We start from the raw sequence: 26,324 nt of genomic DNA, 5'->3' as shown, positions 1-26,324 counted from the left end.
TAATAACCATCGTAACTGCAAACTCTGGTAGAAATTTAAAGCCTCACGCGTAACATTGAATTCTACTTTGAATTCGTTTCCCCCTTCCATTTTCCCATTAATTGTTGTCACACATGAATGATCAGTTTTCTCTTGTTTCAAATAATGTGCAAAGCACAAACCCAGAAACATGAATCAATTGCAGTAAAGATGAAGAGGAAGGTTTCAGAGAATATTTCACAGGCTAAAACTTTGCAGGTGTCGTAAATAATGACAGTATCAGGTGGATTCCGGTTACTTTCTTCCCTCTGGAATGGCTGTTTACCAGATACATATTCAACGGTACGTCCTGTAAATGCAGAGAGCGTCCATCAAGAAGGCTGTGGCACATAAACTCGTAGGAAACCCTAGTAGTGAGCCTTAACCCTTGCTGTCAAACAAGAAAGACAAACAGTGGTGAGACTGCTCACACGTAAATGATTACGGTGTTCTCGTCAGGTACTCAATATCAGCTCCAACTTCTGCAATCTTTGCTTCTTTTGAATTCATTGCAGCCTTTGCGAGATTCTGGACATCAAAATCGAGAGCGACCTGTTTCACGAGACCTTCCAGCATCTGCATTTTCAATAGGTTAAGGCAAACTGGATAGGGGGATTACAAGCATCAAATGGTATTTCTGTACGTTTCCATTTTCAGTAGAAGCTTTTGAGGCCAAGGAGGACCTTTAAGCAACAAATGAACAACTGGAAAAGCGATATACTAAAAAGCACCGAACATTGTGCAGTAACATAAGAACCAGCGCCATACAAGACAGATTCCACGAGAAGAAAATCCACATCAGAAGACGGACATAAACCAAGAATATGGATTGGCATTTATAGGACAAACACTTAGAGACGGGGATTTTTCATTGGTGAGAAGGGAAAGGCAGATGTACAACTGAAGACGAAAAAAGAACGTGAAAAACAAGAAAGATAACGGATGGAAGAATTAACATATTTATGAGCAAAAAGTGCATAAAAAGGAAACTGGTTGATAAATACATGAAAAGATCACTCGAAGAGGAACCAAAAGCAAGCAGATCCGGAGTCCTGGGACCAGCCACGCCTCACATTATGAAGGATAATGTGAAAAGTGACGAAGGGCAAAATCATGTACAGGTTAACATGTGGACACTACGGTTCTGCTGGTGCCACAAGCAAGACGACGGTCTAAAAATAATGACCGCAGCACAATAGCCAATACATTATGGCCTTTCGACACAAATTATTAGAAAAAGGACCGGTAACATTAAAGGATGAGTGTTGGGTTCTAAAAAGTATAAACCATTAAAATGCACGAACAGCATATATCGAAGGATACAAGCGAACCGATTGCAACCAGAGCTCGATATTTGGCATCCGGATCTTGATTCTCTTCTGCAATCTGCCAACCAGAATCATCAGAATACTTAAGGAATCAATCGAAGAATTAACATTAAACTGCACAAGTGGCCATGGTTGTAAAAAAGCAGTCTGAAAATTTGTCAGATAAACGGGATGACCATCAACAGCTCATCATCAGGCCATGCTCCATTCTAGCAGGAAGCAGACACAGTGATGTCTAGTCTGATTTGACCTTGTATAGCGTAGTTTCCTTGAATAAAACAAGCTTACAAAGAAACCAACCTCTAAAGCAGCTGATAGAACTTGAGCTTGGCCCTCTTGATCCTTCTCTTGAATTAAAAGCACCGTAAAGCTGCGCGGAAACCAAAACAAACTTACACAACTTTTAATACAACGTAGATACACATGAAGCCAGCATAAACTACTATAATTAGTGACATAATAGCCACAAAGCCATCATGGAGGTACGGAATCAAAGTTGACAAATGAGTTAACTTGATTCTCACCCTTCAAGTAGTATAATAAAGACCAAATTTGGAAATAATTATTCGGTATCAAAAGAAATAAAATGCTTATGGAACGTGTACTTTCTGAGATATTTCAAAACTGGAGGAGGAAACTAAGATACAACGTGAACATTGACTTACTTGAGCAACAATGTGGAATAGGCCAGCTGCACATTTTTGTTGGTGGAATTGCAGCAGCCTGAAAATTTATCGAGAATCTGCAGCGAAAACCACCAAAAAAGAAAAGCTGAAAAGATATTCATTGTATTTGTTAACCAGATGAATAAACAGTCACTTGGGTCCACCACTCCACCCATAGCACGAGTTGCATATTTTCAGGAAAAGGGTTAGAACAAGGGCATAAAAGGCAACGTTGTGTGCAAGAAACGAAGTATGATCTCATATAATAGACTATCTTAGAAGGACCAAAAAGTAGGAGGGTAATTATCAAAGAGAGGAACCCAAAAAAGAAAGGGATTAGGCAATTGAGAGAAACTGAGCCTAAGAAGCAGATACAAGTTACAAGTACTAGAAACACAATAACATTAAGAATTTTAAAAATATAATAATAATAACAACAACAACAACAACAACAACAACAACAATAATAACAACAAAAACAATAAGAATAAGAATAATAGTAACAACAATAATAACTGCAAACCGCAAAAGCAGCAAAAGCCACCAGATTCGTAATCAAAGCACTATTAGAGTATTAGATGCCTAGACAAAGTCCCTAAAGGCCAAGCTCATAAAAGATCAGAAAAATCCATTAGGAAGACAAGCAACAATTCAGAAGACCTAGATAACTGGGCAATAGTTGAAAACGTGAATATTTTAAATTTTTTTTATAACAGGAGTAAATGAAATAGAAAATGTAGGAATCAAGCTTGCACCTAGGCCGCGGCGGATGTCAACGGTACTTTTTAACTAAACATGCATTCACATGTACACAACCCTTTTGTAAATTCACTACCATAAGTAGAGGCTCTCTAAGCCAATTGTATAATGAATGGTTTGTTTCATCAGCACAGATTGGCTTTACAGGATTGTGAAACAAACACCACAGCCTTACAGGATTGTGAAACAAATACCATGCAAGTGGTTGAATTCAACATGATATATAAATTAAAACATTAGACAAGAAAAGACTCACCTCACTATAATGAAGATGCAACCACTTGTGGAAATATGAATGCTTAAAAAGATTTACAACAGCACGGGCACCAGTTAGGAGGTTTGCTGTAAGGGGCGGGTTGGATGTGGCCATCTGTACGATCTGAATAAGCATATCTGCCAGAGGAAAGCATGCCAAAGGGCAAAGGTATAAAGCTGGGGCTAGGAAGATGAAGCCAAATGATAATTCATATATGGAAAAACAACGGTAACATTAAATTGATTTCAGGAGCTGCATCACCGGAGGAATTTTGGCACAACATCATACTCAACTGACATGGACGCCATTCACCAGACAATTGAACTTTGACAAATATCAAAAGGTACACAATGGAGATGATAAGAAAAATTGGGACTATGAAATTGCCAAAGTAGCGTCTCAGATACCATGTCCTTCTTCAACGTGCTTGTGAAGTAATCTGGCTCCATCAGGATGCAATACGATCATTCTCATAATATCAATTACTGTTCAAAAAGGACCAGAATCAAATGAGAAATTGTTACAAACAGATTGCTTAACAAGAATTGCTGTCGTACCAGCATCCATGATAATTTAATAATGGTGTATGGGTTTGCATTAAACAAAAGTTACGTGAAAATACAACTACCAGGTTTACATAGAGAGGATGAATGTGACAACTCTCTGAAGAAGCACCATGCGAACAAACATACACTTCCTTGGTCTAAGTAGGGTTCACAAGTGCCTTCAAGTTCATTTTTTTGCACCTCCCAACCAAAAATAAACCCAAAAGATACAAATACAGATATGCCAATGGAAAAACAGAAGAACATGAATGCATATATAGGTGAATTCCTCATGCAGGATGGGAGCTAGCCACATGAAATCCCTTTAGAAACAACAATGATAAAAGAGAGAGAGAGAGAGAGTATTGAGTGGAAAAGCAAATGCCAGAACGCAGCAAAAAAGACAACATTAATAGGAAGAGAGAGCATTGTGGCAGAAGATAAAGGAGGCCAAGATAAAGAGTCCACATCTTCGTACAAACTAACTCCAAACAACAACTGTCAAATGCAACAGAGATATTTAAAAAATCCACAAAGGCTTACCTGGGAACAGCATGGTGGTGGGCCATGAATCCAATAACTTTTCTAACAAGCCAATGTCCATGTCAGAAAAAGTACTGCTATGATAATGTGATGTGTCTTTTAACACAGTTATGATGGCATTTAACCTGGACAACTCCATCTCCTTTATTGATAAATGTGATTGCTCCTATAAAATTATATGGCCTTCATCATCTCAGTAACAATGCATATGCATGAACATTATATTTTTGAAATAATTAAGCTACAACAAAACAAAGCATTACGTGGTATGGAGAGTTGCCAACTCAACACAGCATGCTTCATAAGGTCAGATAAAAAGTTTGCAATTCTGATATTCTCATACTCACAAAACAACAATGGGGTTCTTTCCCTCTGTTTTTGCTAAACGGGATGGAATGGTCACTGTATGAGTGTGGCACACAATTTCTTTTCAACATAGCAATAATATTGATGCTCTTAAAATAATGTAAACCACTAACTAGTTTCTGAACTACTTGCTAAAAATGTCTCAGAAATGATAAGCACAAGATTCCCTTCATTCAGTTTCCTGTACACGAAATAAATCCCCTAGGACTTGATGATATAGCTAATTGATATTTTCTTAAAAATAATGTGTTATGGAAGTCATTTTCTGAAAACTTAAGGATCATTCCACAGGATTACCAAAATATCAAGTATTATTTAAGTTGTCATAGAGAATGCTGTCACTAAAATGAGAACAAAAAAAGTGAAATTTCAAACCAATGGCATGAAGAAGGCTAAACCCATCAAATGGTCACGCTGGACACAATAGGTTATTCCTTTGATCTTTTTCTAAAAGAACCAACAGTATAGAATTGAAACTTCAAGATTAATTGTTAACAAATTTGATCAAAACGATATCACATCAAAATTTTTATTATAAAAAGGATAAAAAAAATTATTGAGTAATTTTAGTCCATAATGATAAATTAGTTCAGAAACAAATAAAAAATGGCAATGACAATTGCCTTGTACTCTATGTTTGTATAGCAAATGAGACATACAAATTATCTTGATATACTTACTGCAAAGCAACTAAAACATCAAATTCAACTTCCTGCCAAATCACTGAACAGGAAGTTTTGCACATATGGAGCAACAACAAATGCATTGACCAATGTCTTGAATGTTGCTGTAGTTGCATACCAAGGAGAATTCAATGAAAACTTTCGACACATTTCATCAGAAGGCATCAGAACCATCAAGCATATTACTTTCATATGCATTTCAAGACACACAAGTTTCAATACTTACCACATCACTCGATAGAGTGTCATTGAACTCCAAAAACTTCCTTAGAATACCATCAAACTGAGCAGCATCAAATAGCAGCATTCCTTTCTGAAAACATAAATCACCATCCACAAGCATGTCAGAACCCTCATCTGATAGAAATTATCATTTGAGAGCCTAGGGGATGCACATATAGTGGGGCCTCCACTAGTTCAACCCCAGTACCACTGCATCATATGCATGAACACCCAAGGCAAAAAAGTGAAGCTTTACTAATGGTCTTCACATGGCAATTTACACTTCGAAGGTACTGAATGAATGTTAGCCCCCGAAATGGGTAAGTCTCAACAAAGCTGTGCAGCAAGAGGCCTTGTGCAGGCCAAGGCAAGGATGCCTTTGGACAGCCAGAAAAATGGCCGTGCCCCTCAATCAAAATGCATTTGGGAATGAAAATTGTTGCAGGCCTTGTGGAGTTGGCCCAAATTGGACAAAGGCTACTGACCGGCCATGCGAGTTGGCAAGCCATGCAGCCCAACCAGGTGAGCAACCAGAAAAGGCCAAGAGGGTGTCCAAGACATGGACAACCTGGCCAGCAGACATAGACAGTTGCCGAATGGTTGCTAAAGTAGTGTGGCCAAGCCACAAGAACAAGACAGGCGAATGCTTGCCAAGCAAGGGAATAGCCAAATCGTTGCTCAAAAATAGGCTAGGCTGAGGAAGGTGGACCAACGCTGAATAGCAACATGCTGAGAAAACTAGAAAGTGATCATGGTGTGTCAAAACACATGACCTGAAGCAGGCAGGTAGAGGTAGTTACAAGCCTTGCAGAGGTGGAGTTTCAAGGTGGACAAAGGAGCAGTGAAGCATTGCCAAAAGAGGTCCAGAAAGCCAAGACAACAGCTCAAGTTCGTAGCCTTGTGATACACAACCAAGAAAGTCAGGCATCACCTTCATGTGGCTGCTACACTTGGCCAGCCACACGGTAAACTAAAACTGTCGGGATACTTATTTGCATAACTCATCCTTAGCATGCTTTTGGTAGAAATTTTGCCCATTGTGGACCCACACAGCATATATAACAGCCACCAGCACAGTCCTTTAGAGGAAACAAAGTGAAAACTAGACACTGGCAGGAAAAGCAGAGGGTCAGTGTGCTGTTTTTGGGAAAAAATTAAGTGTATATTGTATTTTACTTTAATGAATACAAGGAAGTGAGTGCCGTTAAAAGATTGCGACTTGCTTGTGTTCCTCGGCTTAACTGGTTTGTCTAAGGCACGCGGCCAAACTTTAAGGCCTCCTAAGGAGAGAGGGAGCTACACCACATGGATGGGAGACAAAGCCCCCATGCCAATAAATGAGCACTGATAAGAGAAACTATCAAATATGGCAAAAGAAGAAAAGAAGATCTCATAAGTACATGTTATCCTTCTCTGCCGCTTAAGAAGTCTAAGTATAAACAGGACAACAATAATAAAATATTGACCATTTATAAATCTAAAAATAAGATTCCAGAATATATGCAAATAAGCCACACCAAACCCCACTAAGTTGGACTGCTGAAAGACAAGGAGAAAATCAAATCCAAGTCCAAACTTCAAATTGTTCAAGATCAACCCAAAATCGGAACCCCCATGAAATCTATCAGGAAGTCTAACAGCTCTACTATTGACCACAGTACGGACATTGGCAACAGATCTGTGTTTGGCATCTGAAAGTCTACTAGTAGACCAGTAGCTCAAAAATGGTGATCAAATTGATAATGACTCATAAAATATGAAGACCTCATCCATTCTTTCTCCTTTCTAGAGCTAAGCACAAATTCTGCACGTTCAGCTTACAAATGCTTACAGGTATATCTTTAAGCTGACCTTTTGGTGCCTACAAAATTGCAAGTTCCAAACGAAATAAGACATTCCAAATTTTCCTATCGTGGGCACATGCAGAGTTCCTACAACCAAAAGAAACTTCTACTGAGCAATTCTTACTTATTATCCCCCATTGTGATAATAGGGGTACAGCATTAATATCAAACTGCTAAAACCAAAATATTCACCAAAAGGAATTATACGTGACCAAAGTCATTATAATTTATATCCAATTTGGATTGGATATCCAAATGAACCATTTCAAAAAATTAATATCCCATTAAGAAATCAGATCAAATTCAGATTTAAGAAGAGACGTCTGATCGGATTCAGATTCGGATATACATAAACATACAATCAGATTTGGGTTCGCATAGGATATAGTTTTAAATAGATATTGTATATCCAAAGTCCTTACATTTTGAAAGCCAGCTGGATTCGGTTTACAATTTGGTTCGGATTCGGATCGTGAAATTGGATTTCAGGTTTGGATTCAGAAATGATTTTTCTCCATTCACATTTGAATTCAAATATGTAAGCATCCGAAAAAGCCAATTTGGTTAACAGTGTCTTCGATTCAAATCTGATCCATTCATATCCCTACACACTCTGTGGTAGAAAAGAGAAAACTTCAACTTAAATTTGCTTAGCAACTTTGACCAAACATACAAAACCACTAAATTAAAAGAAAGCATTCGACTAATATCACCCAGTGTTCGGTGCATAGAGAATTTTACCTTCGGAAGGTGCTTGACAGTAACTACCTTTTGAGCAACTGCAAGTGACACAAGGAAAAATATGAGAAGCAACATAATACAGCTAAAGGAACATCCACACACAGACATATGCAAAATACCCATAAAAATCAAGAGAAAACTAACACTAATTTCACATAGTCATAGAAGTTGACGGCCAATTTAAGTGTTCATAATAGTCCAAAGTAGGAAATGAACACACAAAAGATATAATAATGACCGGGCGAGAAGTCAATGTGCAATGAAGTTAAACACACATAGTACTAGGATATAAATCCAAGCCCTGGACACTGTTAAACTAGAAAATTTGCAGAACCCAATCCACTCTTGACACCAGCATTCTTATGCTACTAGAGTTTCAAATTATGGAAACGTCCACAACTGAATTTAGCATAACAAAGTTGCAACGATATTCCATTAGTAATTTATGTCATAATAATGCATTATGTTGTCGTACCATGCTGTCGATGTATTCTGATATTTCTCTTCTATAGAGGAACAATAAATAACATAAAATAGAAAGACTTCATCAAGCAATGGAAGTTGGGATATCTTTTAAAACGGCAGTGGTCCGTAGACAAAAAAGCAAACTAGGTCTATGAGAAATAAATTTGGGAACAATCTCAGAAATTGCAGTGAAATAAGCCTGCACATTCTAAAAATTCAGATTACACAGAAAAATGCATTCAAAAGTAATCCTACAAATGAATTAAGAATACCTTGACTACGAGAAGATTCACCTGGAACATAAGCATTTGCTGAAACATGAAACAAACAAATAAGCCAACAGTACCAGATCGCCAGGACAGATCTTGGATGAAAACAATTAATATTCTATCTTGAAAATATTCTGTTATATTTGTGTGCACCTCCAGTGTATGGATCATGAAATGATGTATCAATTGGGGCATCCCTTTGTCCAGTGTTCTGCAATATAAACTCCACAACTTGTTGGCGGTATGAAAGCGGAAGGTTCTCTTCCAAAAGCCATCTGTCCGCAACCATATATGGATTATCTGTTGACAAATTCTCTTTAAGAAACACGTCATCCAATATGAGACACAATACACATCTACTACCTTCGGAAATACAAGTCTCAGAGGACCTTGTTCTCCACAAGTTGGAGTAAGTGAAGCTGAACAAAGTGAGCTTCAAAAAGGTTCTACTAGAGCCAAAGGCCAGCTTCTGCTAGATTAACCAGAGGCAGCCTTGCCAAAAGCTCACTTCATGAACTTCACCAGAATCACATCAGCCACAGAAGGACCATCATATATGACCATTTAAATATAAGTGTCTTCGATATGGATAGGCAACTTTGCAGTTTCAAATTGCGTACATGTAAGTGTATACATGACATGGTTCAAGCAACAGGCCAAAAATGCCAATTTTTAGATCATTCATCTCTATTCATTAATGATTTTTTTTTTGGAATATATTTAGGTATATTAATCTTGTTTATACATGATTATTTACCACAAATAATTAGTTCTGGATGAAAATATCAATTTGTCAAAGTAAGGTTATTTGTTATAGCAAAGAATGGGTACAAGAAAAATTAAGGAGCAAATTCCCCAGCATAGAAAAGCAGTAAAACATGATTTCCACATCAAAACCACCAAACAAAAGACAACTGACCTGACTTATTGTATGGCAATTTGCGGATGGGTTCACCATCTCCAATATCCACATCAAACACTGGAAACAGGAAACTGTCAGTCAAGATGGAAAAGATGTTATGGTATGAAAAATTCAGTTCTCTTCCATCAATATAAGACCTACCATAGTCATATTTAACACCATTAAGAAATCTACTGCTTGCATTGTCATCCGGCCCATCAACTACTTCACCAATCTGAAATCAGGAAACCTTGATCAACTTAGTTGAACTGTTAAATCTACAAAAGATTCAGATCAGTAACTGAATAGTTCCTGAAACATCAATATGCCGGATAACAGAAATATGAAATCGTAAAAAACATGTAAGTTTTTCAGTCAAAAGAAAAACATTATCAATATCCAAGAGAGTGCAGAAAATGAAAGCATGTGTCAGCTAAAATTTAAATGCATACAGACTAAGAGTTTCATTAAGGACCGCATATGAGCCTTCTCATATTTGTTCCCTTAAGGGCATGACAGATTCACTTTGGTTAAACACTAAAATAGAAGAGACAAAACTTCAACATGGTCGGGAACAAGTGAATACTTTCTCCCACTTTTGTTCCTTTAAGTTCCATGAGTATGCAACACCATTATCTCCTTCTCTAACAACTTTCGTTTGTCCATCATGTGAACCTAGAAAAGGAAGGGAGGTAACATCACATTCCTAGTAAAACAAGAACTTTTATCTGCTAATTTACAGCTCAGAAAAGATGGTGAATTTCCCATACTATGATAGGCAGAAACAACAAAATAGCAAATGAAGAACAACAATATGCTTCTGCATTGCACATCATTCCAAATTAAATTGTCCGCAATTACAATCCAAAGAAAGAATTTAGTAAAAAATCAAGCACAGTATCATGTAGGTTTTGGAAATTACCCATACATCTGCACATTCAAGGGCGAAAATACCAATTTTTCCCCCAAAATAAATTGCCTTAAAGGTTAGGAGAAAAAGTACGTACACCTACTAACATTGAGTAAATGAAGAACAGACAAAATTTAAGTCATTCTGCTTTCATTTTTCGCTATTCAACTGAAGAAATGGAAAACATTGCTCAATCATCTCGAGTCCAAAAATTGCATAACAAAAACTGCCAAACCGTAGATTATGACAAGAAATCTATCAGCAATCAACATCTTGACTGGTTTACAAAGAATCAGGGATTAGGTTACTACCAGAAAAATCTCAATCATGCATGGATTGGACAAAGACCAACTATGTGCAGCTTGAATTGATCAATCCCTTTATTCAAATTAATTGCTCCTTAGGAGGTTGAGCCTTCGTCTTTGGTGGAGAAAAGATTACCAGCATGACTGAATAACTTCATCCCATCATCATCATCAAGCCTCTCGTCTACTGTATCAATTCAGAATTGCATGCTGTGTTTCCCTAATTCCTTCACATCTACATTCTCTGTTTCCCTAATTCCTTCATATCTACATTCTGTGTTTCCCTAATTCCTTCGTATCTACATTCTGTGTTTCCCTACTTCCTTTGTATCTACATTCTGTGTTTCCCTAATTCCTTCGTATCTAGACCTACCATTGTGAAAACGGCAAAAAAAAAAGTTCATATGACTTCCCACTTTCTGCCTGCAAGTTGTAAGGTACTCCTTTTTTTCTAAAGAAAATGAAAGCCTTGCAATGAAGAAATTTCTCTTTCAGATAACAAGGTGAATCATATCATTTAAGGTTTCACATGATTAAAAATGTCTTATTGTGATCCAGAGTGAGTATGACTAGTATAAGTGTATAAGACCGTGTCTGATTTACATAAATCAAACATTTAAAGGTACAGCCACTGTACCTCGACCATACTTCATAGGATTTAGTAATACCTTCATGCATTGAAGTCCACTTCAAGTTTTCTACATAGACCACCTTCAAGAACCCATTTATTCATGAATTGCTAGCCACTGTTTTATTATTATATAAAAATTTGATTCTTATGATACATTGAAGATTGCTAAATTTTCAAACATCAAAGTAAAACACACTAAATACATGTCTATATTTAGATAAAACATCCGTTGTCTAGAGCCACGCAAATAGCAACCACCATGTAGAACCATGTCCTAAAACTCACCACATTCCCTTTTGTAGAGATCAAAAACACTCTCTCTCCCTCTCTTGAACAAAAGCAGTAGGCACAAAGTCGGACACATAATTTTGACCCACTTTAAATAGACAGGTCAGTTAAGACCAGGTCTGGCCCTAACTTGATGGGCATGGCCTGTAAACAACCTGCCCAAGCCCCGCTCCCCCCCCCCCCCCCCGGGGTCAGGTTGGGCAGGCCTAGCCTGGTCCATTCCTCAGCCAAAAGTACACAGGCCTACTGCAAATTTTGAAAAAGAAATTGTGTAAACAACTGCAGACAGCTAAGCAGTAGCATAGAAGAAACAATATTTGCATCTCAAACCTGGTATCTGCAATGCCTCAAGCCCAGGTAAATCAGCCAACTTCAGCCCTCCAACCCTCTTCCTATCAGTAAATAACAGGAAAAAACATCAAACACGAAGATTGTTGTTAAAGTTGCATTCAATGAACTTCAACATCAGTACTCTAATCAAAGAGGCTGAGTTTGCTTCAGCAACATGGCCAGCAGAAAGAAAGTCCAATTCTCCCCATTTATCTTACTAATAAAGAGAATGCCCACCAAGAGTGTCATTAATCAACACCTTGTTCTAATTATGAGGAACTCTACAGTGAAGAAGAGTTGCAATGTCGGCTTTTTTATTACAAGAAATGAATAAGAGAAAAAGTTGAAAATATGCTAATAAGAAAAAACCACATCCTTAATGACGAAGCACATGATAAATCACATATATTTTAAGAAAATAGTTTGGGAGGAAAATTAGGAGACATGGCAAAACAAATGCCCCTTGGAGTTTTTTGGCCCTCTGTTAACAAAAACATATTTGGAGTCCTAATAATGTACCACATAACTCAGAACCATACAAGCATGAAACATTAACCATATAAACATGAAACATTCAACCAATGAGATATAGATGTGTTGTTGAATGCAGATCTAGAAGGTGAAAGTCGACTCTGTATTTTCCAATCCATAAGATAGCAGACACTTGCTAACATAATTTTAAAATGCATGCAGCAAAACGAGCAGGGGAGCAGGGATAGACATTGACCATGCTTGCTAATACTTCTGTTGTATCAATATATTGGACCTTTGTGGAAGCTTCCTAATCATTCTAGTGCACCCTTTGAGGCTTTAGTTAGGAGAAAAAAAATGCCTTATTAGCATGTGCTCGATGTCATGCTCAAGACAAGGTTATTATTTATTACTATTTATATATGAGAATACTTTGTATCTTTTCTAGCCTTTTATACTTCTTTTCTTCATTAAGAACATTGTCGAGATATAGAAATTTTTCACTATTGTGTCTGTTGTCATTAACTGACAAAACAGAGCAAACTATAACAGAAATTATCACAAGCATTGTCACAAATATCTGTCCTATTCTAAAAATATCATGAAAATAGAGTGATACTCTTTTACCCCAGGAAAGTATCATGACATTTTGAAAATCTCACCAAAAAATAAAATCTTGTGAAAATAGTGTGATATTTTCCCTTAAAAAAAAGCGTTTTATATTAAGTGCATGTTTTCCACTTCTTATTTCTCTTAAAATATAACTTATAACTTCTTCAACATTTTAAGAAAATGAGTAGAACAATAGAACACTCATAATTTCATAAATTTTTATTATTTTTTATATAAACTTTAATTTATTCCAATTTTGAAGATCTTCAAAAATAAATTTTCCCAAAATCACCTAGAGGAATCTGAGAATGACATGTGTGACAATGAACAAAAGTTTGTTTTTTAGTGTGGATTTCTCCTTCGGTCAAGTGAATGTCAGATTATAATCTTGTAGTACTCAGCTCGATCCTGGGCACTTATTCATGGAAATGGAAGTAAAACAGCGTAACAATTTGTTATTTTCCATCAAAACAAAGTGTAACACTTGGCAAAGGACTAAAGGACTAAAATGTCATATTCACAAAGGCAGCTGACATGGAAAAGAAATAAGTGCATTCTCCACCTAGATGATTCTTGGTTGTTCTTGTAAATCATATAATAATTTCAAATTTATCTTTGTTGTGGATATTTTATTTTCCAGTAAAAAATATGTATAAGCATCCACCTAGGTGACCTAGCGATCACCGCACCATTTTACCTAGTGGGGAGGAAGAGTAGCTTCTTCATGCTTTTCACTCATGTCTCTCATTTCTCTTTCTCCTCTTCCTCTTCCTTCCCTTCTTTGCAACCAACCTCTCTGCCTTTTCTAAATCTTGTTCTTCTATCTCCTCTTTTCAATCTTACTCTTCTTATTCTTCTTCCTTTTACTCCACTTCTCCTTCTGTTTTTTTTCTTTCTTTTTGTCATCTTCTTTCCCCTCTTCCCTCTCCTACCTGTTATCATCATACTGTAAGATTAACAAGCATATACATATGTGTCTATGTAATTGTGCATATGGTGCTGGACGCTTCAGCTGCTACTCTCCATATCCTCCACATTGTTGGATAGTTTAAATATAACAAATGTCCTGAAATATTGAAATCGGTAAACCTATGTCTACTGTGTGCATATATGGTTTGATCATATGTCCATTTCCTTAAGAAATTGCTGCCCTGAGTTCAGTTATGCCTCCATATATATTGTCTGTTGGTTGTGCAAGGTATCTAAATTGTTTTTAATATTTTTTTGGTTGTTTTACCTATATTGCTGAAAAATTTTAAACACATACTGAATAAACCATATTTTGGATCTTAATATTCTTTGATAGAAACTTTTTGAAACCTGAAAAGAAATGTCCATACATGTGACTAACGCAGAGTGTGTATGTGCATGCATATGTCTGTATAAGGAGGTATACACTTGCATGCCTTCTTTGCTTATCTTGAAGCTTTTATGTTGCAGCATGTGCAAGTGCCAACCTTCGTGGTTATACTGGTCTGCCACATGTCATTAGAATACAAATCTACCAAATTAAAGTAACGGAAAAACAGACTAATTAGTAGTAAACAATATCTTAAGCACCTACAGAAGCTGCCTGACAAAATTTAAGCCATCTCTAAGGACAAAGGTCCACAAAAGCAAAAAAAGATGGAGGTGCATGTTTCACCATCTTCACACGAGGACACAGCTGTCACAGTAAATAGAGGACAAAATTCCAAATGGCAGATTCATGGTACCTTTACATTTTCAGAACTAGACAGTCATCATAGATCACGAACTACCAGATGACTGATAAAAGGTCCTAAATTCCTAATTGAGGTCAACTTATCTTAACATGGGAATACTCATTTAAGCAAAATCCGAAATATATTTCGACCTCAACAACAAAAAACTGTACGCTGGTGTAAACTGTGAATTAAGCCAATGGCCCAACATCCTATGTGCCAACATCCTATGAGGGACTGGGTGGGACCAGGTGCACCAAGCAGTCCAGAAAGCAATTTATTAACCCTAGACATCATTAGAAATTTGAAAGAGTAAGTTTCACTAAGCTGAATAATTAAAGTTTAAATCTTCTATTGCATAAAGAGAACAAGCTTACAATTTATGATCACTGGTATGCAATGCTATAGAGGATGCAAAATAATCTAATTTCCTAAATACCAACAGCCCAATTTCTAATTTCTGAAAAGTAAAAGCCTAAACTAAATCCTAACCTACTCATCTAATATATTTTTACAAAGAGGGAAAGTAAATCCTCAATCATGGCAGTGATGATAACATTGTCTAAGTCATCAAAATTGGAATTTGGATACAAAGAATCCACAAATATACCTGTAGGCTAGGACATAGTTGGCTGACCAACAACAAAGAAGACTAATTGACTAGTCTGTCTAACTAGTCACTGGCTACAAATACAGATTAATAATCGACTCGAACGACTAGTTGGACAAGTCGACCACCTAGTTGAAATTTGACAACTAAGAAATTGTTTGTCGTAAAACTTTCCTCTATATCATTGTAATAAACCAAAAAAGAAACACAAAAAAGTTTTATATATATATATATATATATATATATATATATATATATATATATATATATATATATATATATATATATATATATATATATATAGAGAGAGAGAGAGAGAGAGAGAGACACATAAAACACACTTCTAGTGCAAAATCATATGCAACATAAAGAAGAGAAGAAAAATACTGCATAAAGCAGAGGAAAAAATTAGATCGAAAAAGAAAAAGAAGAAAGAAAAAGATGTGCCTCAAACAATAGAAGAAAAAGAGAGGGTAAAATGGTCAAGGTTGCTGAAGAAAAATACCAAGCTCTCAAGTGCCTGGATAATCCTCAGTGCCCAGGTGATGGCATAGAAGTTGTCAAATGGCAAGTCACCTAGTAACAGACAGCCAAAGCTACCAACCAAGCCTAGGGCCTAGGTGAGCGCAGACTTAAGCCTAGGCATGTTCGTAACAACATAGGGTAGAAAAAGCTAAAACCACACCTGTTGCACTTATATTCTGAAAGTTGAGCTGCATATGCTTCAATGTCCAGTGCCCCAGACATCCTATCCTCATTAGTGGTCCATATCCTTGCAACACCATCAGAGCAGGCTGTTATAATATCACCGTTACTCAGGAATTTAACATCCCAGACACAGCCAGGATGCTCTATTGTTTGTATGCAAGTCCCATCTGTATAGGCAACATCACAAAACAACTTACTCAAATATATTGAAACTCAAAAAAAGTCGACATGGATTATAACTTACAATTATGATGAGGATGGATTCAATTTCACAGGAAAAAAACAAATTCTAACTCTAAGATAAAGTAATGATACATTATTAATTGCACAATCTTGCACAAATAGTGATAAGAAAATCTCTCTGTCATTAGCCATCATAGTTCATAGTTCACATAAATCAACAGATTATAAAGGAAAAAAATATATGTGCTTTACCAATTTTACATAGTTATCATAATACCACTTATGCAACAGAAGCAAATTAGCAGTGCAACCGACAAAAGAAATACTCGTACTGGTAGTAGTTAGAAAGAATATCATTGGTAATGAGGATGAGGATGATAAGAATTATATATAGAGATTATCCTCTATAGTCAAACTTATGCACATTAGCCAGGACTCCTGACAAGCATGTTTTTTGAGAAACTAGTCATAGGTACCTCATCCCCAGGTCCAGAAAGATGTGACTCAACTAAAGGTCATAGTTTTTAATTGACCAGATATAATTTAACAAGAATTTGAAGGACAAAGTTCAATAAGCTTTGGTTTGTGGTTTGACCATGAACTGAGTGAATCCCTAGGTCTTCAAAGGAGAAGGCATTTGTGCAGTTAGTTTACTTTGAAGCTTAAATAATAAAATCACTGTACATGTTTCAATAGTAATGCAGGAAGCACTCAAGTATACAGGGTTGTCATATACACAAAGAGAAACTATGACCTCCCCAATCAATTGGAGTGCAGGAAACACTCAAGTATACAGGATTATTATATATACAAAGAGCGTTTATGACCTTTCCAAATTTTGGCAGAACAATCTTCACTGCCACTTGCAATGAGTCCAGAAACATGAGAATCCACAGAATACACAAGAGATGTATGTCCAACCATTTCCAACAAAATTTCTCCTGCAAATGACCATAACTTGATTGACCTACCATTACAAAATATTAAACATCATCACTAAAATGTGTAATAATATTCTAACACCTAGATTCAACAGCAAAAAGAAATTTGGTTGCAAAGTTAAAGAACTCCCAAATCAGTTCACGGTTCAATGACCAGAAACTAGAGGCCACATACCCAGCACAACATTTGAAATACTGATAGATAGTTCTGGTTACTAGATGGACCCAGCTTAAAGTTTAGACATACCAAAATAAGGAGGGAAGTGACAAAATGGATTCTTTTGAGAAAGAAGAATATAACACAATAGGTGAATAGGCTGACTAGGATCAACACATACACTTCAGTCGTCAAATCAATTCAAAGAAAACCTACCAAAAATTTAGTGCAAAGTCTTGAGGTCAACCTAAAGAATCACAATTTGAGAGTTTGAATTTCCTTTCTACTTCTGACATAATTTAGAAAATTGAGAAAAGGTATTCGGATTATCAATGTTTTCCAGCACTGCCCAGCTATCCATAGTCAATAGAGAACAGACTGACAAATAAACATATCAGTTGTTTAAGTAATTATAAACAGATAGCTAAGGTGTCTCACCCATCATGTGATGCAGAAAGAATCCCAACATCAGAAATTGCAGCTAAACTTCGAACAGTATCTGCATAAACCCAACATCACATCAAAAGCTGGGGAAGAGGTAGAGAGTAAATGCTCATGTAAGAATACAGGCATTAATAGAAAGCCAGTGTCACAGATAATGTGATATTTTTTAGAACACCACAATATTAATGAGAAAAACAAGAAAAATGAAACAATATGATATTTTGAAAAAAAAAAGATGAAAATACATTTATTGTGTTTTTTTGCGTTTTTTGTGTTATTTTATCGATTTTTCCATTTTCTCTTTTTTAATGTCAATAACATCATGTATTAAAAATTGAACTTAAAATAAATTATTGCTCATCATTTTTGTCATTGTTAAAACATTCTTTTGTCACTTTAATCTAGTTTTCTTTATGTTTTCTTATTAGTTTCTTATTATTTTATTTTATCAATTTTTTAAAATTTTTTCATTTTTAAAGTTTTCCAAGTTTTTCCAAGATTTTCCCGAGAAAAACAATTTTGTTGAAAAATACCCAAAAAAGTCTGGCCATTAATAACTCAAGAACGATACTTGTGACAATGCAGAAAACATGTCCACTATTTTCTATCTTCAAGCGAACACATGGTCACAAAATGATAATTAAAGCTGCCTTGTTTACATATTAATCAACCAGATATCAAAGTAATAACAAACAGACACCCATTTGAGTAATAACACATTTAGCCAGATTCTTTCTCAATCTTGTTGAGTGGCAGTAACTTCTCGACATGCAATAACATAGTAACAAAACATGCTAGAAATCCACAGTGAAAAGCAGTCACAATACTAGAAAAACAAGCAACTCCATACGATTCTGCTTAATTCTGTTCCTATTATAGTCCATCAAAAGGATGAGAGGGAGTAGCTTATATTACTGTTCCACTAAGTTGTTTTACAAATTCTGTATTAGAAGGGTGTTTCCCTGATATCATCGTGTAGATTTAGGGATCTCAAAAGCTTTTGCTACCTAGTAGTATCTAACTAGCTTTAAGGTTGAAAGGAATTCTGCCACTCACAATTTAAAGGCCAACCATCTACTTGATGGCAATCAAAGGGTGAACAGGAAAAAGAATATGACAGAAACCCTGCAAACTAATTAGCAAAGATTAGGACATGATATCAGCCAGGTAAATTCTAAAAGTCTTCTTTTATGATGTTCTCTGAAATTTAAGGAAACTCATTTAACTAAGCTCAAATAGCTACAAAGTGCAAGATCAAAGAAAATAAAAACAATTTAGAGCATGTTCCACTCTCCAATCTTCAAGGATTCAACAGCAACCATCCGCTTCAAGTCTAGACAACTCGAAGGTGAAATATTTGAATAGGATGAATGACAGGTTTGCATTACCATAACCTAGGATCTTGACTTGAAGATCAGGGAGATATCCTTCATTAGCCCATAAGGAATACAAGAAAGGAAATGCAAACAGGCTTAACTAGATATAGTACCTGAAAGCACTTTTCACTTGTCATGAAGAGATGTAAAACATGGCAACTTCAATCAATAACCAATACAAGTATAAAACCACTAACCTGTGTGCCCAGTGAATGTGCCTGTACATGTTTTATCTCTCCAAAGCTTCAAACTTGCATCACTTGAACCTTAAAGGAAATGAAAAAAATCATAGCAGTTTAATATGGTTCTTTTCCAGTCATCTGAAACTTAAATGCCAAATAGAAAAGAAACAAGAACAGTAGAACTGCAAAAAGTAGATGTGCAATACAAAATTCCTTTGGCCTTGCTTTATTTACTTTTCTCATTAATGCACACTTAATATAAGGCTATAAGCAACATCAATATACAGACCACCTAAAGATAGACAACCCTTCAAATAGAGGCCACTGGTTGCCATTTTGAGTTCTCAAAGCATAGGATAAAATCCCTGAACCAGTCTAAGTTCCACAATTATGAAAATGGCAAAGCATAAAAGTGTATATGACCTACAGTGCATCATGAACTTTGGGAATTTATCACTAGGAGATGGCATGAATCTCACTAATGCATTATTATTTATTAGTGTCTAAGGAAATCTGGATCAGAGGCTAGATCCTATTCCACTTCCACCAAGAGAAGTCTAGTATCAGGCTTTGGCAAGGCAGCACAACCTGGTCCAATTGGCTGATTGTCAGCGTCTTTGAGACTCCAATCCAGCCATCGTACATAAATTCAAATATAATCTGCACCTGATTCAGATGTAATAGAGGTCATCAAGGCAAAAAACAAGTCCTAAAAGACATAAAATCCTATTTTCATCCAACAGTACAGGTACACCTTGGTTGAATCAAAGGCCTACTTTTACCCCAGCTGATGCCCCTTCTTCATTGCTACCCCCCTTAACTGAAGAGGCCCTTTTCCTAATACCATTTGCTGATAGACAATAATAAAAAAAAGCTAAAATACATGGAGATTTTCAAACCCTAACATGTACAGTACACAAAACCTGATAAAAGAGAAAAGCATCCCTTACATTATCCTATTATACGAATCCTCATCAGTCAAGAGATTTTTCTTTTGTCAAACCCACACACAATCATGATGACAAGATTGATGCAATGCACAAACAGACCATGGTAAGCTGGAGGATGCTCTCAATGAAATTCAAAACCCAAGGTCCCACATTAAAGACAGTAGCCTTAACTGGTCCAGCTACTTTCTTTCACTCCATGATAGCGACACTGCTAATAATGAACTAGTCACACATAATACAGGACTACACTAAAAAACAACCTATATTCCAAAAGAAACGCAAGCAAGCTATTTGCATAAAAAATGAAAGCTTCAAGAAAACGTTACTTTTTTCAAGCTTTATTTTAAAAAGGCAACATCATTAAAGGGGGGAAGGGAAAACAAAAATAAAGAAAAGAAAACCTGTAACAAGCTCCCCAGATGGAAGTTTTATAACAGCTTGAACAGGAGCTTTATGAGCCTCCCAAGAAGCAACCAGCTGTCCTTTCCTCCACCTTTTAATGGTACTGCAACAAAGAGGTTCGGAAATGTAAACTACAATGGCAGGGGAATAAAAGGTCAAGATAAGAAGGAAGGAAGATGAAAATTTTCTAGCTTTACTAAAAAAACTTAACAATAAATTGGCATTCTTTAGCCCTGTGCCTAAACATTTATGTATGGCCTAAAAAAAGACATCCATGGTGTATGAAACATGTAATAATGGTAAAACCACAGAGAACACCACTAAGTCAGGGTAGCAAACTGCCAACCAATCACATTTTTCATCATGACTGCCGACATCCTACCGCTAATACAGTTTTTACATCAAAATATCATGATTTGCAAATTGCAACGTTCACAAACTAGCAGCAAGACTTTGTCCGTAGAGGGTCCGCCCTTTCATTGATTAAAGTCAACTATTTTAAGTACCCTATTAAACAAAAGAACATCTCAAAGAGAATAAAGCTTTATAAGAAAAATAAACCATGTAAAAAGTACCCTGCTAAACAAAGAACATCTAAAAGAGAATAAAGCTCTACAAGGAAAATAAACCATGTGAAAAGTACCCTGCTAAACAAAAGAACAACTAAAAGAGAATAAAGCTCTAAAAGAAAAATAAACCATGTCAAAAAATGAATTTTCCAGGTCAAACATTAAAACTAAAATCATTGATCATGACTGCTTCTTTGCTTAAAAAATATTACTGTAAAACTAGAGGGGTGTTACAATGTAAAATAGTACCCTAGCAGGAACACGACTATACTTTCAGTTCAAGGTGACAATGAACATGAGAGGACCTTTTAGGTAAATAACTGCAAACACATTTTATATATTGTTGAGAGGAAGACAACGCCAAGCATACTTGATTCAACTAATAATGACATTTACGTATAGGGGCTCAAGCAAGCCTAAGCCTGGGCTGCTTAACTCCTTATAAAAACATGCATGCACAGCTCAAGCTTCAGACAAGGTCGAAAATTCAAGCAGAAGATCAGCAAAGCTTCTGCAGAGCTGCTGATAATTAGTGGGGGCACAGAAATTCTACTAAAGGAAGAGATCATGTAGTCTAAGCCTCTGAAGTTTCATAGAGTGCACTTTCAGAAAGAAAGAATAATACAAACCTTCGGCAGATTAGGAAAACTGACTTAACCAGTTCTTTAGAGATCCTCAATTCAAATTCAGAAAATGAAAATAGCATATCAGGAAGCAACTGGAGGGGCCACAGGCAAATCTAAAAAACCATTATATACAGCTTCCATTTTTTTTAAAAAAAATAATTGATGGGTGGCAATTGAGAATAGCACAATTAGGATGAGTTCAGACATATTAGAGACATCATAACAGAAAAACATGGGTTTCACAATTGCTATAAGCTTGATATAAGAGAATTGATGATGTACCAGTCAATAGATGAAGAAACAATGTCACAACCATCTATTGCAAGACCTGTAACCTGGAGCTGATGACCTCTCATTCTGTGCACTGTTTTTGCAGAGTTCAAGTCCCAAAGCAAGATCATTGTGTCCATACCACCAGAGACAATACCACCTTCAGGAAAATCATTACATGGAGCAATCCAACCAAGTGGTCCAACAAAACTAGTATGTTCTGCCAATGTCTTCGATAATCTATATCCATGGTCAGAATTATGAACCCAAAATTTGACAGTTTTATCCCTTGAAGCAGTTGCTATCCCAGTATCTCCACACACACACACTCCACGAACCTGAGAAAACATTGCTTGTAATATCAAAACCACTTGCCATGCCACAATCAAAATTCAGAAATCCAGCAAGTATAAGTATGCACTATGCAGATAATAGCTTCTAATAATGAGCAAAAATCATCCTTCCACACATGCATAAGCACATAAATACAATAAATGATATATGCATATGCATATGTATATGGGGAAGTATGTGTCTGTGTTCAAGATATTTCTCCGTGGTATTCTAAAAATACCAGCAATATCAGTGACTAGGATTTGCAAGACATAATGCACCACTGCATGATGTATCAGAAAAGGCGTGCACTTTTGGGATCTGGATCTGATCAAATCAGGCCTGATCCACGTTGTGTTGTTATTTGAACTTTTGAAGTGCTTTAGCCTTTTAGGACCCTGCATGTGTAAAAACTACAAAGGAAATCCTGCCATTTTGTGATTTGTGTACTCTTTAATTCCACGCAACTTGGATTGTTATATTTCATGGAATTAGGGCATGCCTAAGAGACTGAGGCTGCTGTGATAACTGATGAAGGAACTCCCCTCTCTCTGTCCCCTTCTTCCTCATGTTGGATGAGTCTGGACATCAAAATGTAACAGTAGTACATGCAATGTCTGTGTTGCCTTTTTAGTGTATACCAATGCCCCTTTAAGGTTTAATTGCTCCAGGTTGAACATTTTGTTATAGGACAACTTCTACAGCATAACATATTTGAAGAATTTGGGTATGAGATCTGATAGAAATTTGAAGCGCCTTAGCCCTTTCCAAGAAAAGAGAGGAAGCTTGATGAGAAGGACATCCATGCCCATTGACTCAAAAGTTGTTTACAACTTTGAGGCAAAAAAATCATCTTCTTTCTTTCAGTTTGGGCTTTTACTTGCATTTAGCAGTCAATTAGCAAAATGACCCAACATGCAACTATGTGTTGAATTTATGAATCAATCAAGCATCTGAGTATCTGACTTTCGTGATCCAATGTTTTTTGCACTAGAATCAATTGTTTTACATGTCACATCACAGCATACTAGGACAGAAAGCTCAAACAACCATACCATACACTTGAACTTCAAGTGAATCTTCACGATGAAGTACATGAAAATTTTGAGACTGTAGAAGACTAGCCTAGGTCATACTGCCATTGTAGGATGCATGGACTGCAAAATGATGCTGTCAAAAACATAATGTGCCTATGCTTGCCTCGGGCCTGGACCCCTTGGGTGCCTGTTCCCAGGTGACCTGCCATTCTAAAATGCCTAGGTCAATGCTTGAGAGTCTGAGACACTTAAGTCACCTAGTCATTCAGCAGCCTAGCCTTTTTCTCCCATTACTTGCCACTTGGATGTTTACAGTTTTTCCTTTTTCTTTGTCTTCCTCTTCTTTTTTATTCATATGAGGCAAAAAATATAATTTTCTTTTTATTTTTCATCTGCAATTTTTATGTGGATGTTCTTTTACTCAGAAACACACACACACAAACATGAGATGACAACTTTACTATTGGACACATTGACAACGAACGTATGCACATGTACAGACACGCACTCATGTGTGTGAAGATCTTTACTGTTGAACACATTGGCAACAATTGCATGCACGTGCGTGCACATGTACACACACGTGAAATTTTTAACTCGTTTTTTATAAAACCTGCCATGTTGATGTGGTCTACATAATGAAAACATCACAAATCCATATAAAAATGACAATTTTAGTGTACAGCAGATATCTCATAGAATTTTAATAATCAATTGACATAATCTTTTTAGCTTATAAAACTCATTCTACGTGTTTAAAAGTATGATTTGCATGTTGATTTTCATGGTCTGGGACATGAAGAACACATCCACGTGATTATTTTTCCAACATAAGTGTAAAAATATGTGACTGACAGACCAATTGACTAGCCCTAGTCATCTCTCTCTCTCTCTCTCTCTCTCTCTCTCTCTCTCTCTCTCTCTCTCTGTTATGTGTGTGTGTGTGTGTGTGTGTGTTTTCCAGCATGGATAGAAGCTATCAAGAAATTTCCAAAACATTGTTTCCATCAGAATTCATAGGCACCAGTTGTACATATTGCATTTGCAATGCTGCGCGTCATGAATGCTAATATTATCAGCGTCTGAAAAATACAAGACAAAATAAATTGCAGAGTGTATGAGTAAGAAGGAAAAAGAGACGGGCACGCAATCAACGTTTTAGGCAAACAACCTCCTACAAGGATCAAAGAACCATGCGCCCCTGACTTTTACACTACAGGCGCTACGAATTCCGGCATCCGTCCAAATTTTCCAAAATCGAACACGCTGAAAATAACACGCACAAAAAGAAAGAAACAACCAATCCGAATTGTAGCTTGGCCACCCAAGATGCAACTAATCACAGACGAACCGCCTCAACCGATGATAAAACAAGCAAGAACACCAGAATGGATGCATATGAGAACAAATCTTGTAAAGGAAAAAGCAGCAACTTGTGCGGCGTCTATAGCATCTCGAAGACAGACGAGGAAATGACAAAAAACTGATCCACGAGATCTAAGAAATGAAGAGGCGCAGAGCAGATAACCAGCGGTGAGGAGGAGACAGAGAGGGAAGGAATGAAGAGGAGGTAAGGAGGACGTACGTCGGCTTCGTGGCCTCTGAGCTCGCAACTCAGACGGTACTCCCCGGATCCAGCGTCCATTTTCTTAGGGCTAGAATTCTGTGGGACACGGATTGCGGGAACGACTCTGTGCTTTTCAAAACTTCCGGAGGGAAGGAAGCAGAGAGAATCCGCGGTTGCCTCCACACAGCTCCTTCTTCCCAATGACCACCGAGCCGTCACTTGACTGTCCCGGATCTAACATCCCGGTGACATTAAATTCGTGGATTTAAAATCTAAACAAATTAAAAAATGTATACTATAAATTTTATAATTATTGTGTCTTAAGATTCCTCATTTGAAATCAAACCTTTCGCTTATCACTTTAAACTAAAGATTCATATATTTAAGTTGTAATAAAAAAATAAATTTTTTAATTTTCAAATCAGCAGTTTGCAAGAACATGAAGTTAAAATAGAAATAAGAATGTGATCAAACGCGGGAAATAATAAGGGAAAGCAAATAAGCAAATCCTTGGAAAAGGTTGGACCAACAAAGTTGAGGGAGCCGGTTAGGTGGTGTGAAGTGGGAAAGTTAGCTGAGCTCACTCACATAAATGGTTGAACTCGACGTCAACTTAAGGCGAGCTAAGCATGAGTTGAGCTAAGTCTAGCCGGTTCAGTCTCACTCAAGAGATAAGAGTGATTAAAATAAATACAGAGGAAAACTGCACGGGCGGAAAACCAGTCCACTTCATTAACATTTACATTTTTTAAAATGTGATAAACAACTAATAATATATTCACATGGAATTGAAATATGTCAGCTGCCTGATGCTGCTGTTAGATGAGCTTTTTTTGAAAAATACATCGCTAAAAACCATTGCAATAGGTGCATTAATGACGGCTTTTAGGATTTTCAACGACAAATTTAATTCATTCGACAGCCAGCAAATTTCATTTTCTCGAATACTTACATTATGAACATGTGTATTAGCAAGTTTTTGAATTAATATATTCAAGCTTTATCACGCTTATGCTTGGCTCAAGCCTCAATTGAAAGGTGAGCTCGCGCTGGAGCTGATCTTAGACGGCTGAGGCCGGACCAGTTCGAATAGGATCACTCGTCGTGGACTTGC

At 36.6% G+C, this 26,324-nt stretch overlaps 1 protein-coding gene across 2 annotated transcripts; it reads right to left on the bottom strand.

Annotated features, from left to right (window-relative positions):
- Nucleotides 1-158: 158 nt before the first annotated feature.
- Nucleotides 159-25,428, bottom strand: LOC116252608 (uncharacterized). 2 transcript variants are annotated; one of them, XM_031626986.2, is made up of 23 exons: nt 25,229-25,428; nt 22,286-22,611; nt 20,808-20,911; nt 19,472-19,540; nt 17,893-17,953; nt 17,184-17,323; nt 16,151-16,340; nt 12,070-12,131; nt 10,192-10,280; nt 9,768-9,840; nt 9,624-9,683; nt 8,858-9,004; nt 8,708-8,746; nt 7,971-8,008; nt 5,390-5,476; nt 4,115-4,280; nt 3,434-3,511; nt 3,027-3,163; nt 2,012-2,088; nt 1,647-1,716; nt 1,342-1,404; nt 450-594; nt 159-328 (listed from the first exon to the last, which is right to left on the bottom strand). In XM_031626986.2, the coding sequence occupies exons 1-22, from the start codon at nt 25,286-25,288 to the stop codon at nt 460-462; spliced, it is 2,271 nt and encodes a 756-aa protein (XP_031482846.1). In that variant the 5' UTR covers nt 25,289-25,428; the 3' UTR covers nt 159-328; nt 450-459. The 2 variants fall into 2 exon arrangements, with proteins under 2 accessions (XP_031482846.1, XP_031482845.1); XM_031626985.2 differs by having other exon boundaries at nt 159-594.
- Between the last annotated feature and the right edge of the window lie 896 nt (nt 25,429-26,324).

The sequence above is a fragment of the Nymphaea colorata genome, chromosome 4 (assembly GCF_008831285.2).
Source record: "Nymphaea colorata isolate Beijing-Zhang1983 chromosome 4, ASM883128v2, whole genome shotgun sequence".
Classification (NCBI taxonomy): Eukaryota; Viridiplantae; Streptophyta; class Magnoliopsida; order Nymphaeales; family Nymphaeaceae; genus Nymphaea; species Nymphaea colorata.
The sequence above is the reverse complement of the archived record's forward strand: the minus strand, read 5'-3'. Positions and strand labels throughout refer to the sequence as shown.

Coding starts and splice junctions, on each gene's coding strand:
- LOC116252608 (XM_031626985.2), bottom strand. CDS start 25,288: ATGGACGCTGGATCCGGGGAGTACCGTCTGAGTTGCGAGCTCAGAGGC. Junction 17,954..19,471: donor CACATTCACTGGGCACACAG/GTTAGTGGTTTT, acceptor GGGTTTATGCAG/ATACTGTTCGAAGTTTAGCT. Junction 10,281..12,069: donor TGAGGCATTGCAGATACCAG/GTTTGAGATGCA, acceptor TTCCTTTTCTAG/GTTCACATGATGGACAAACG.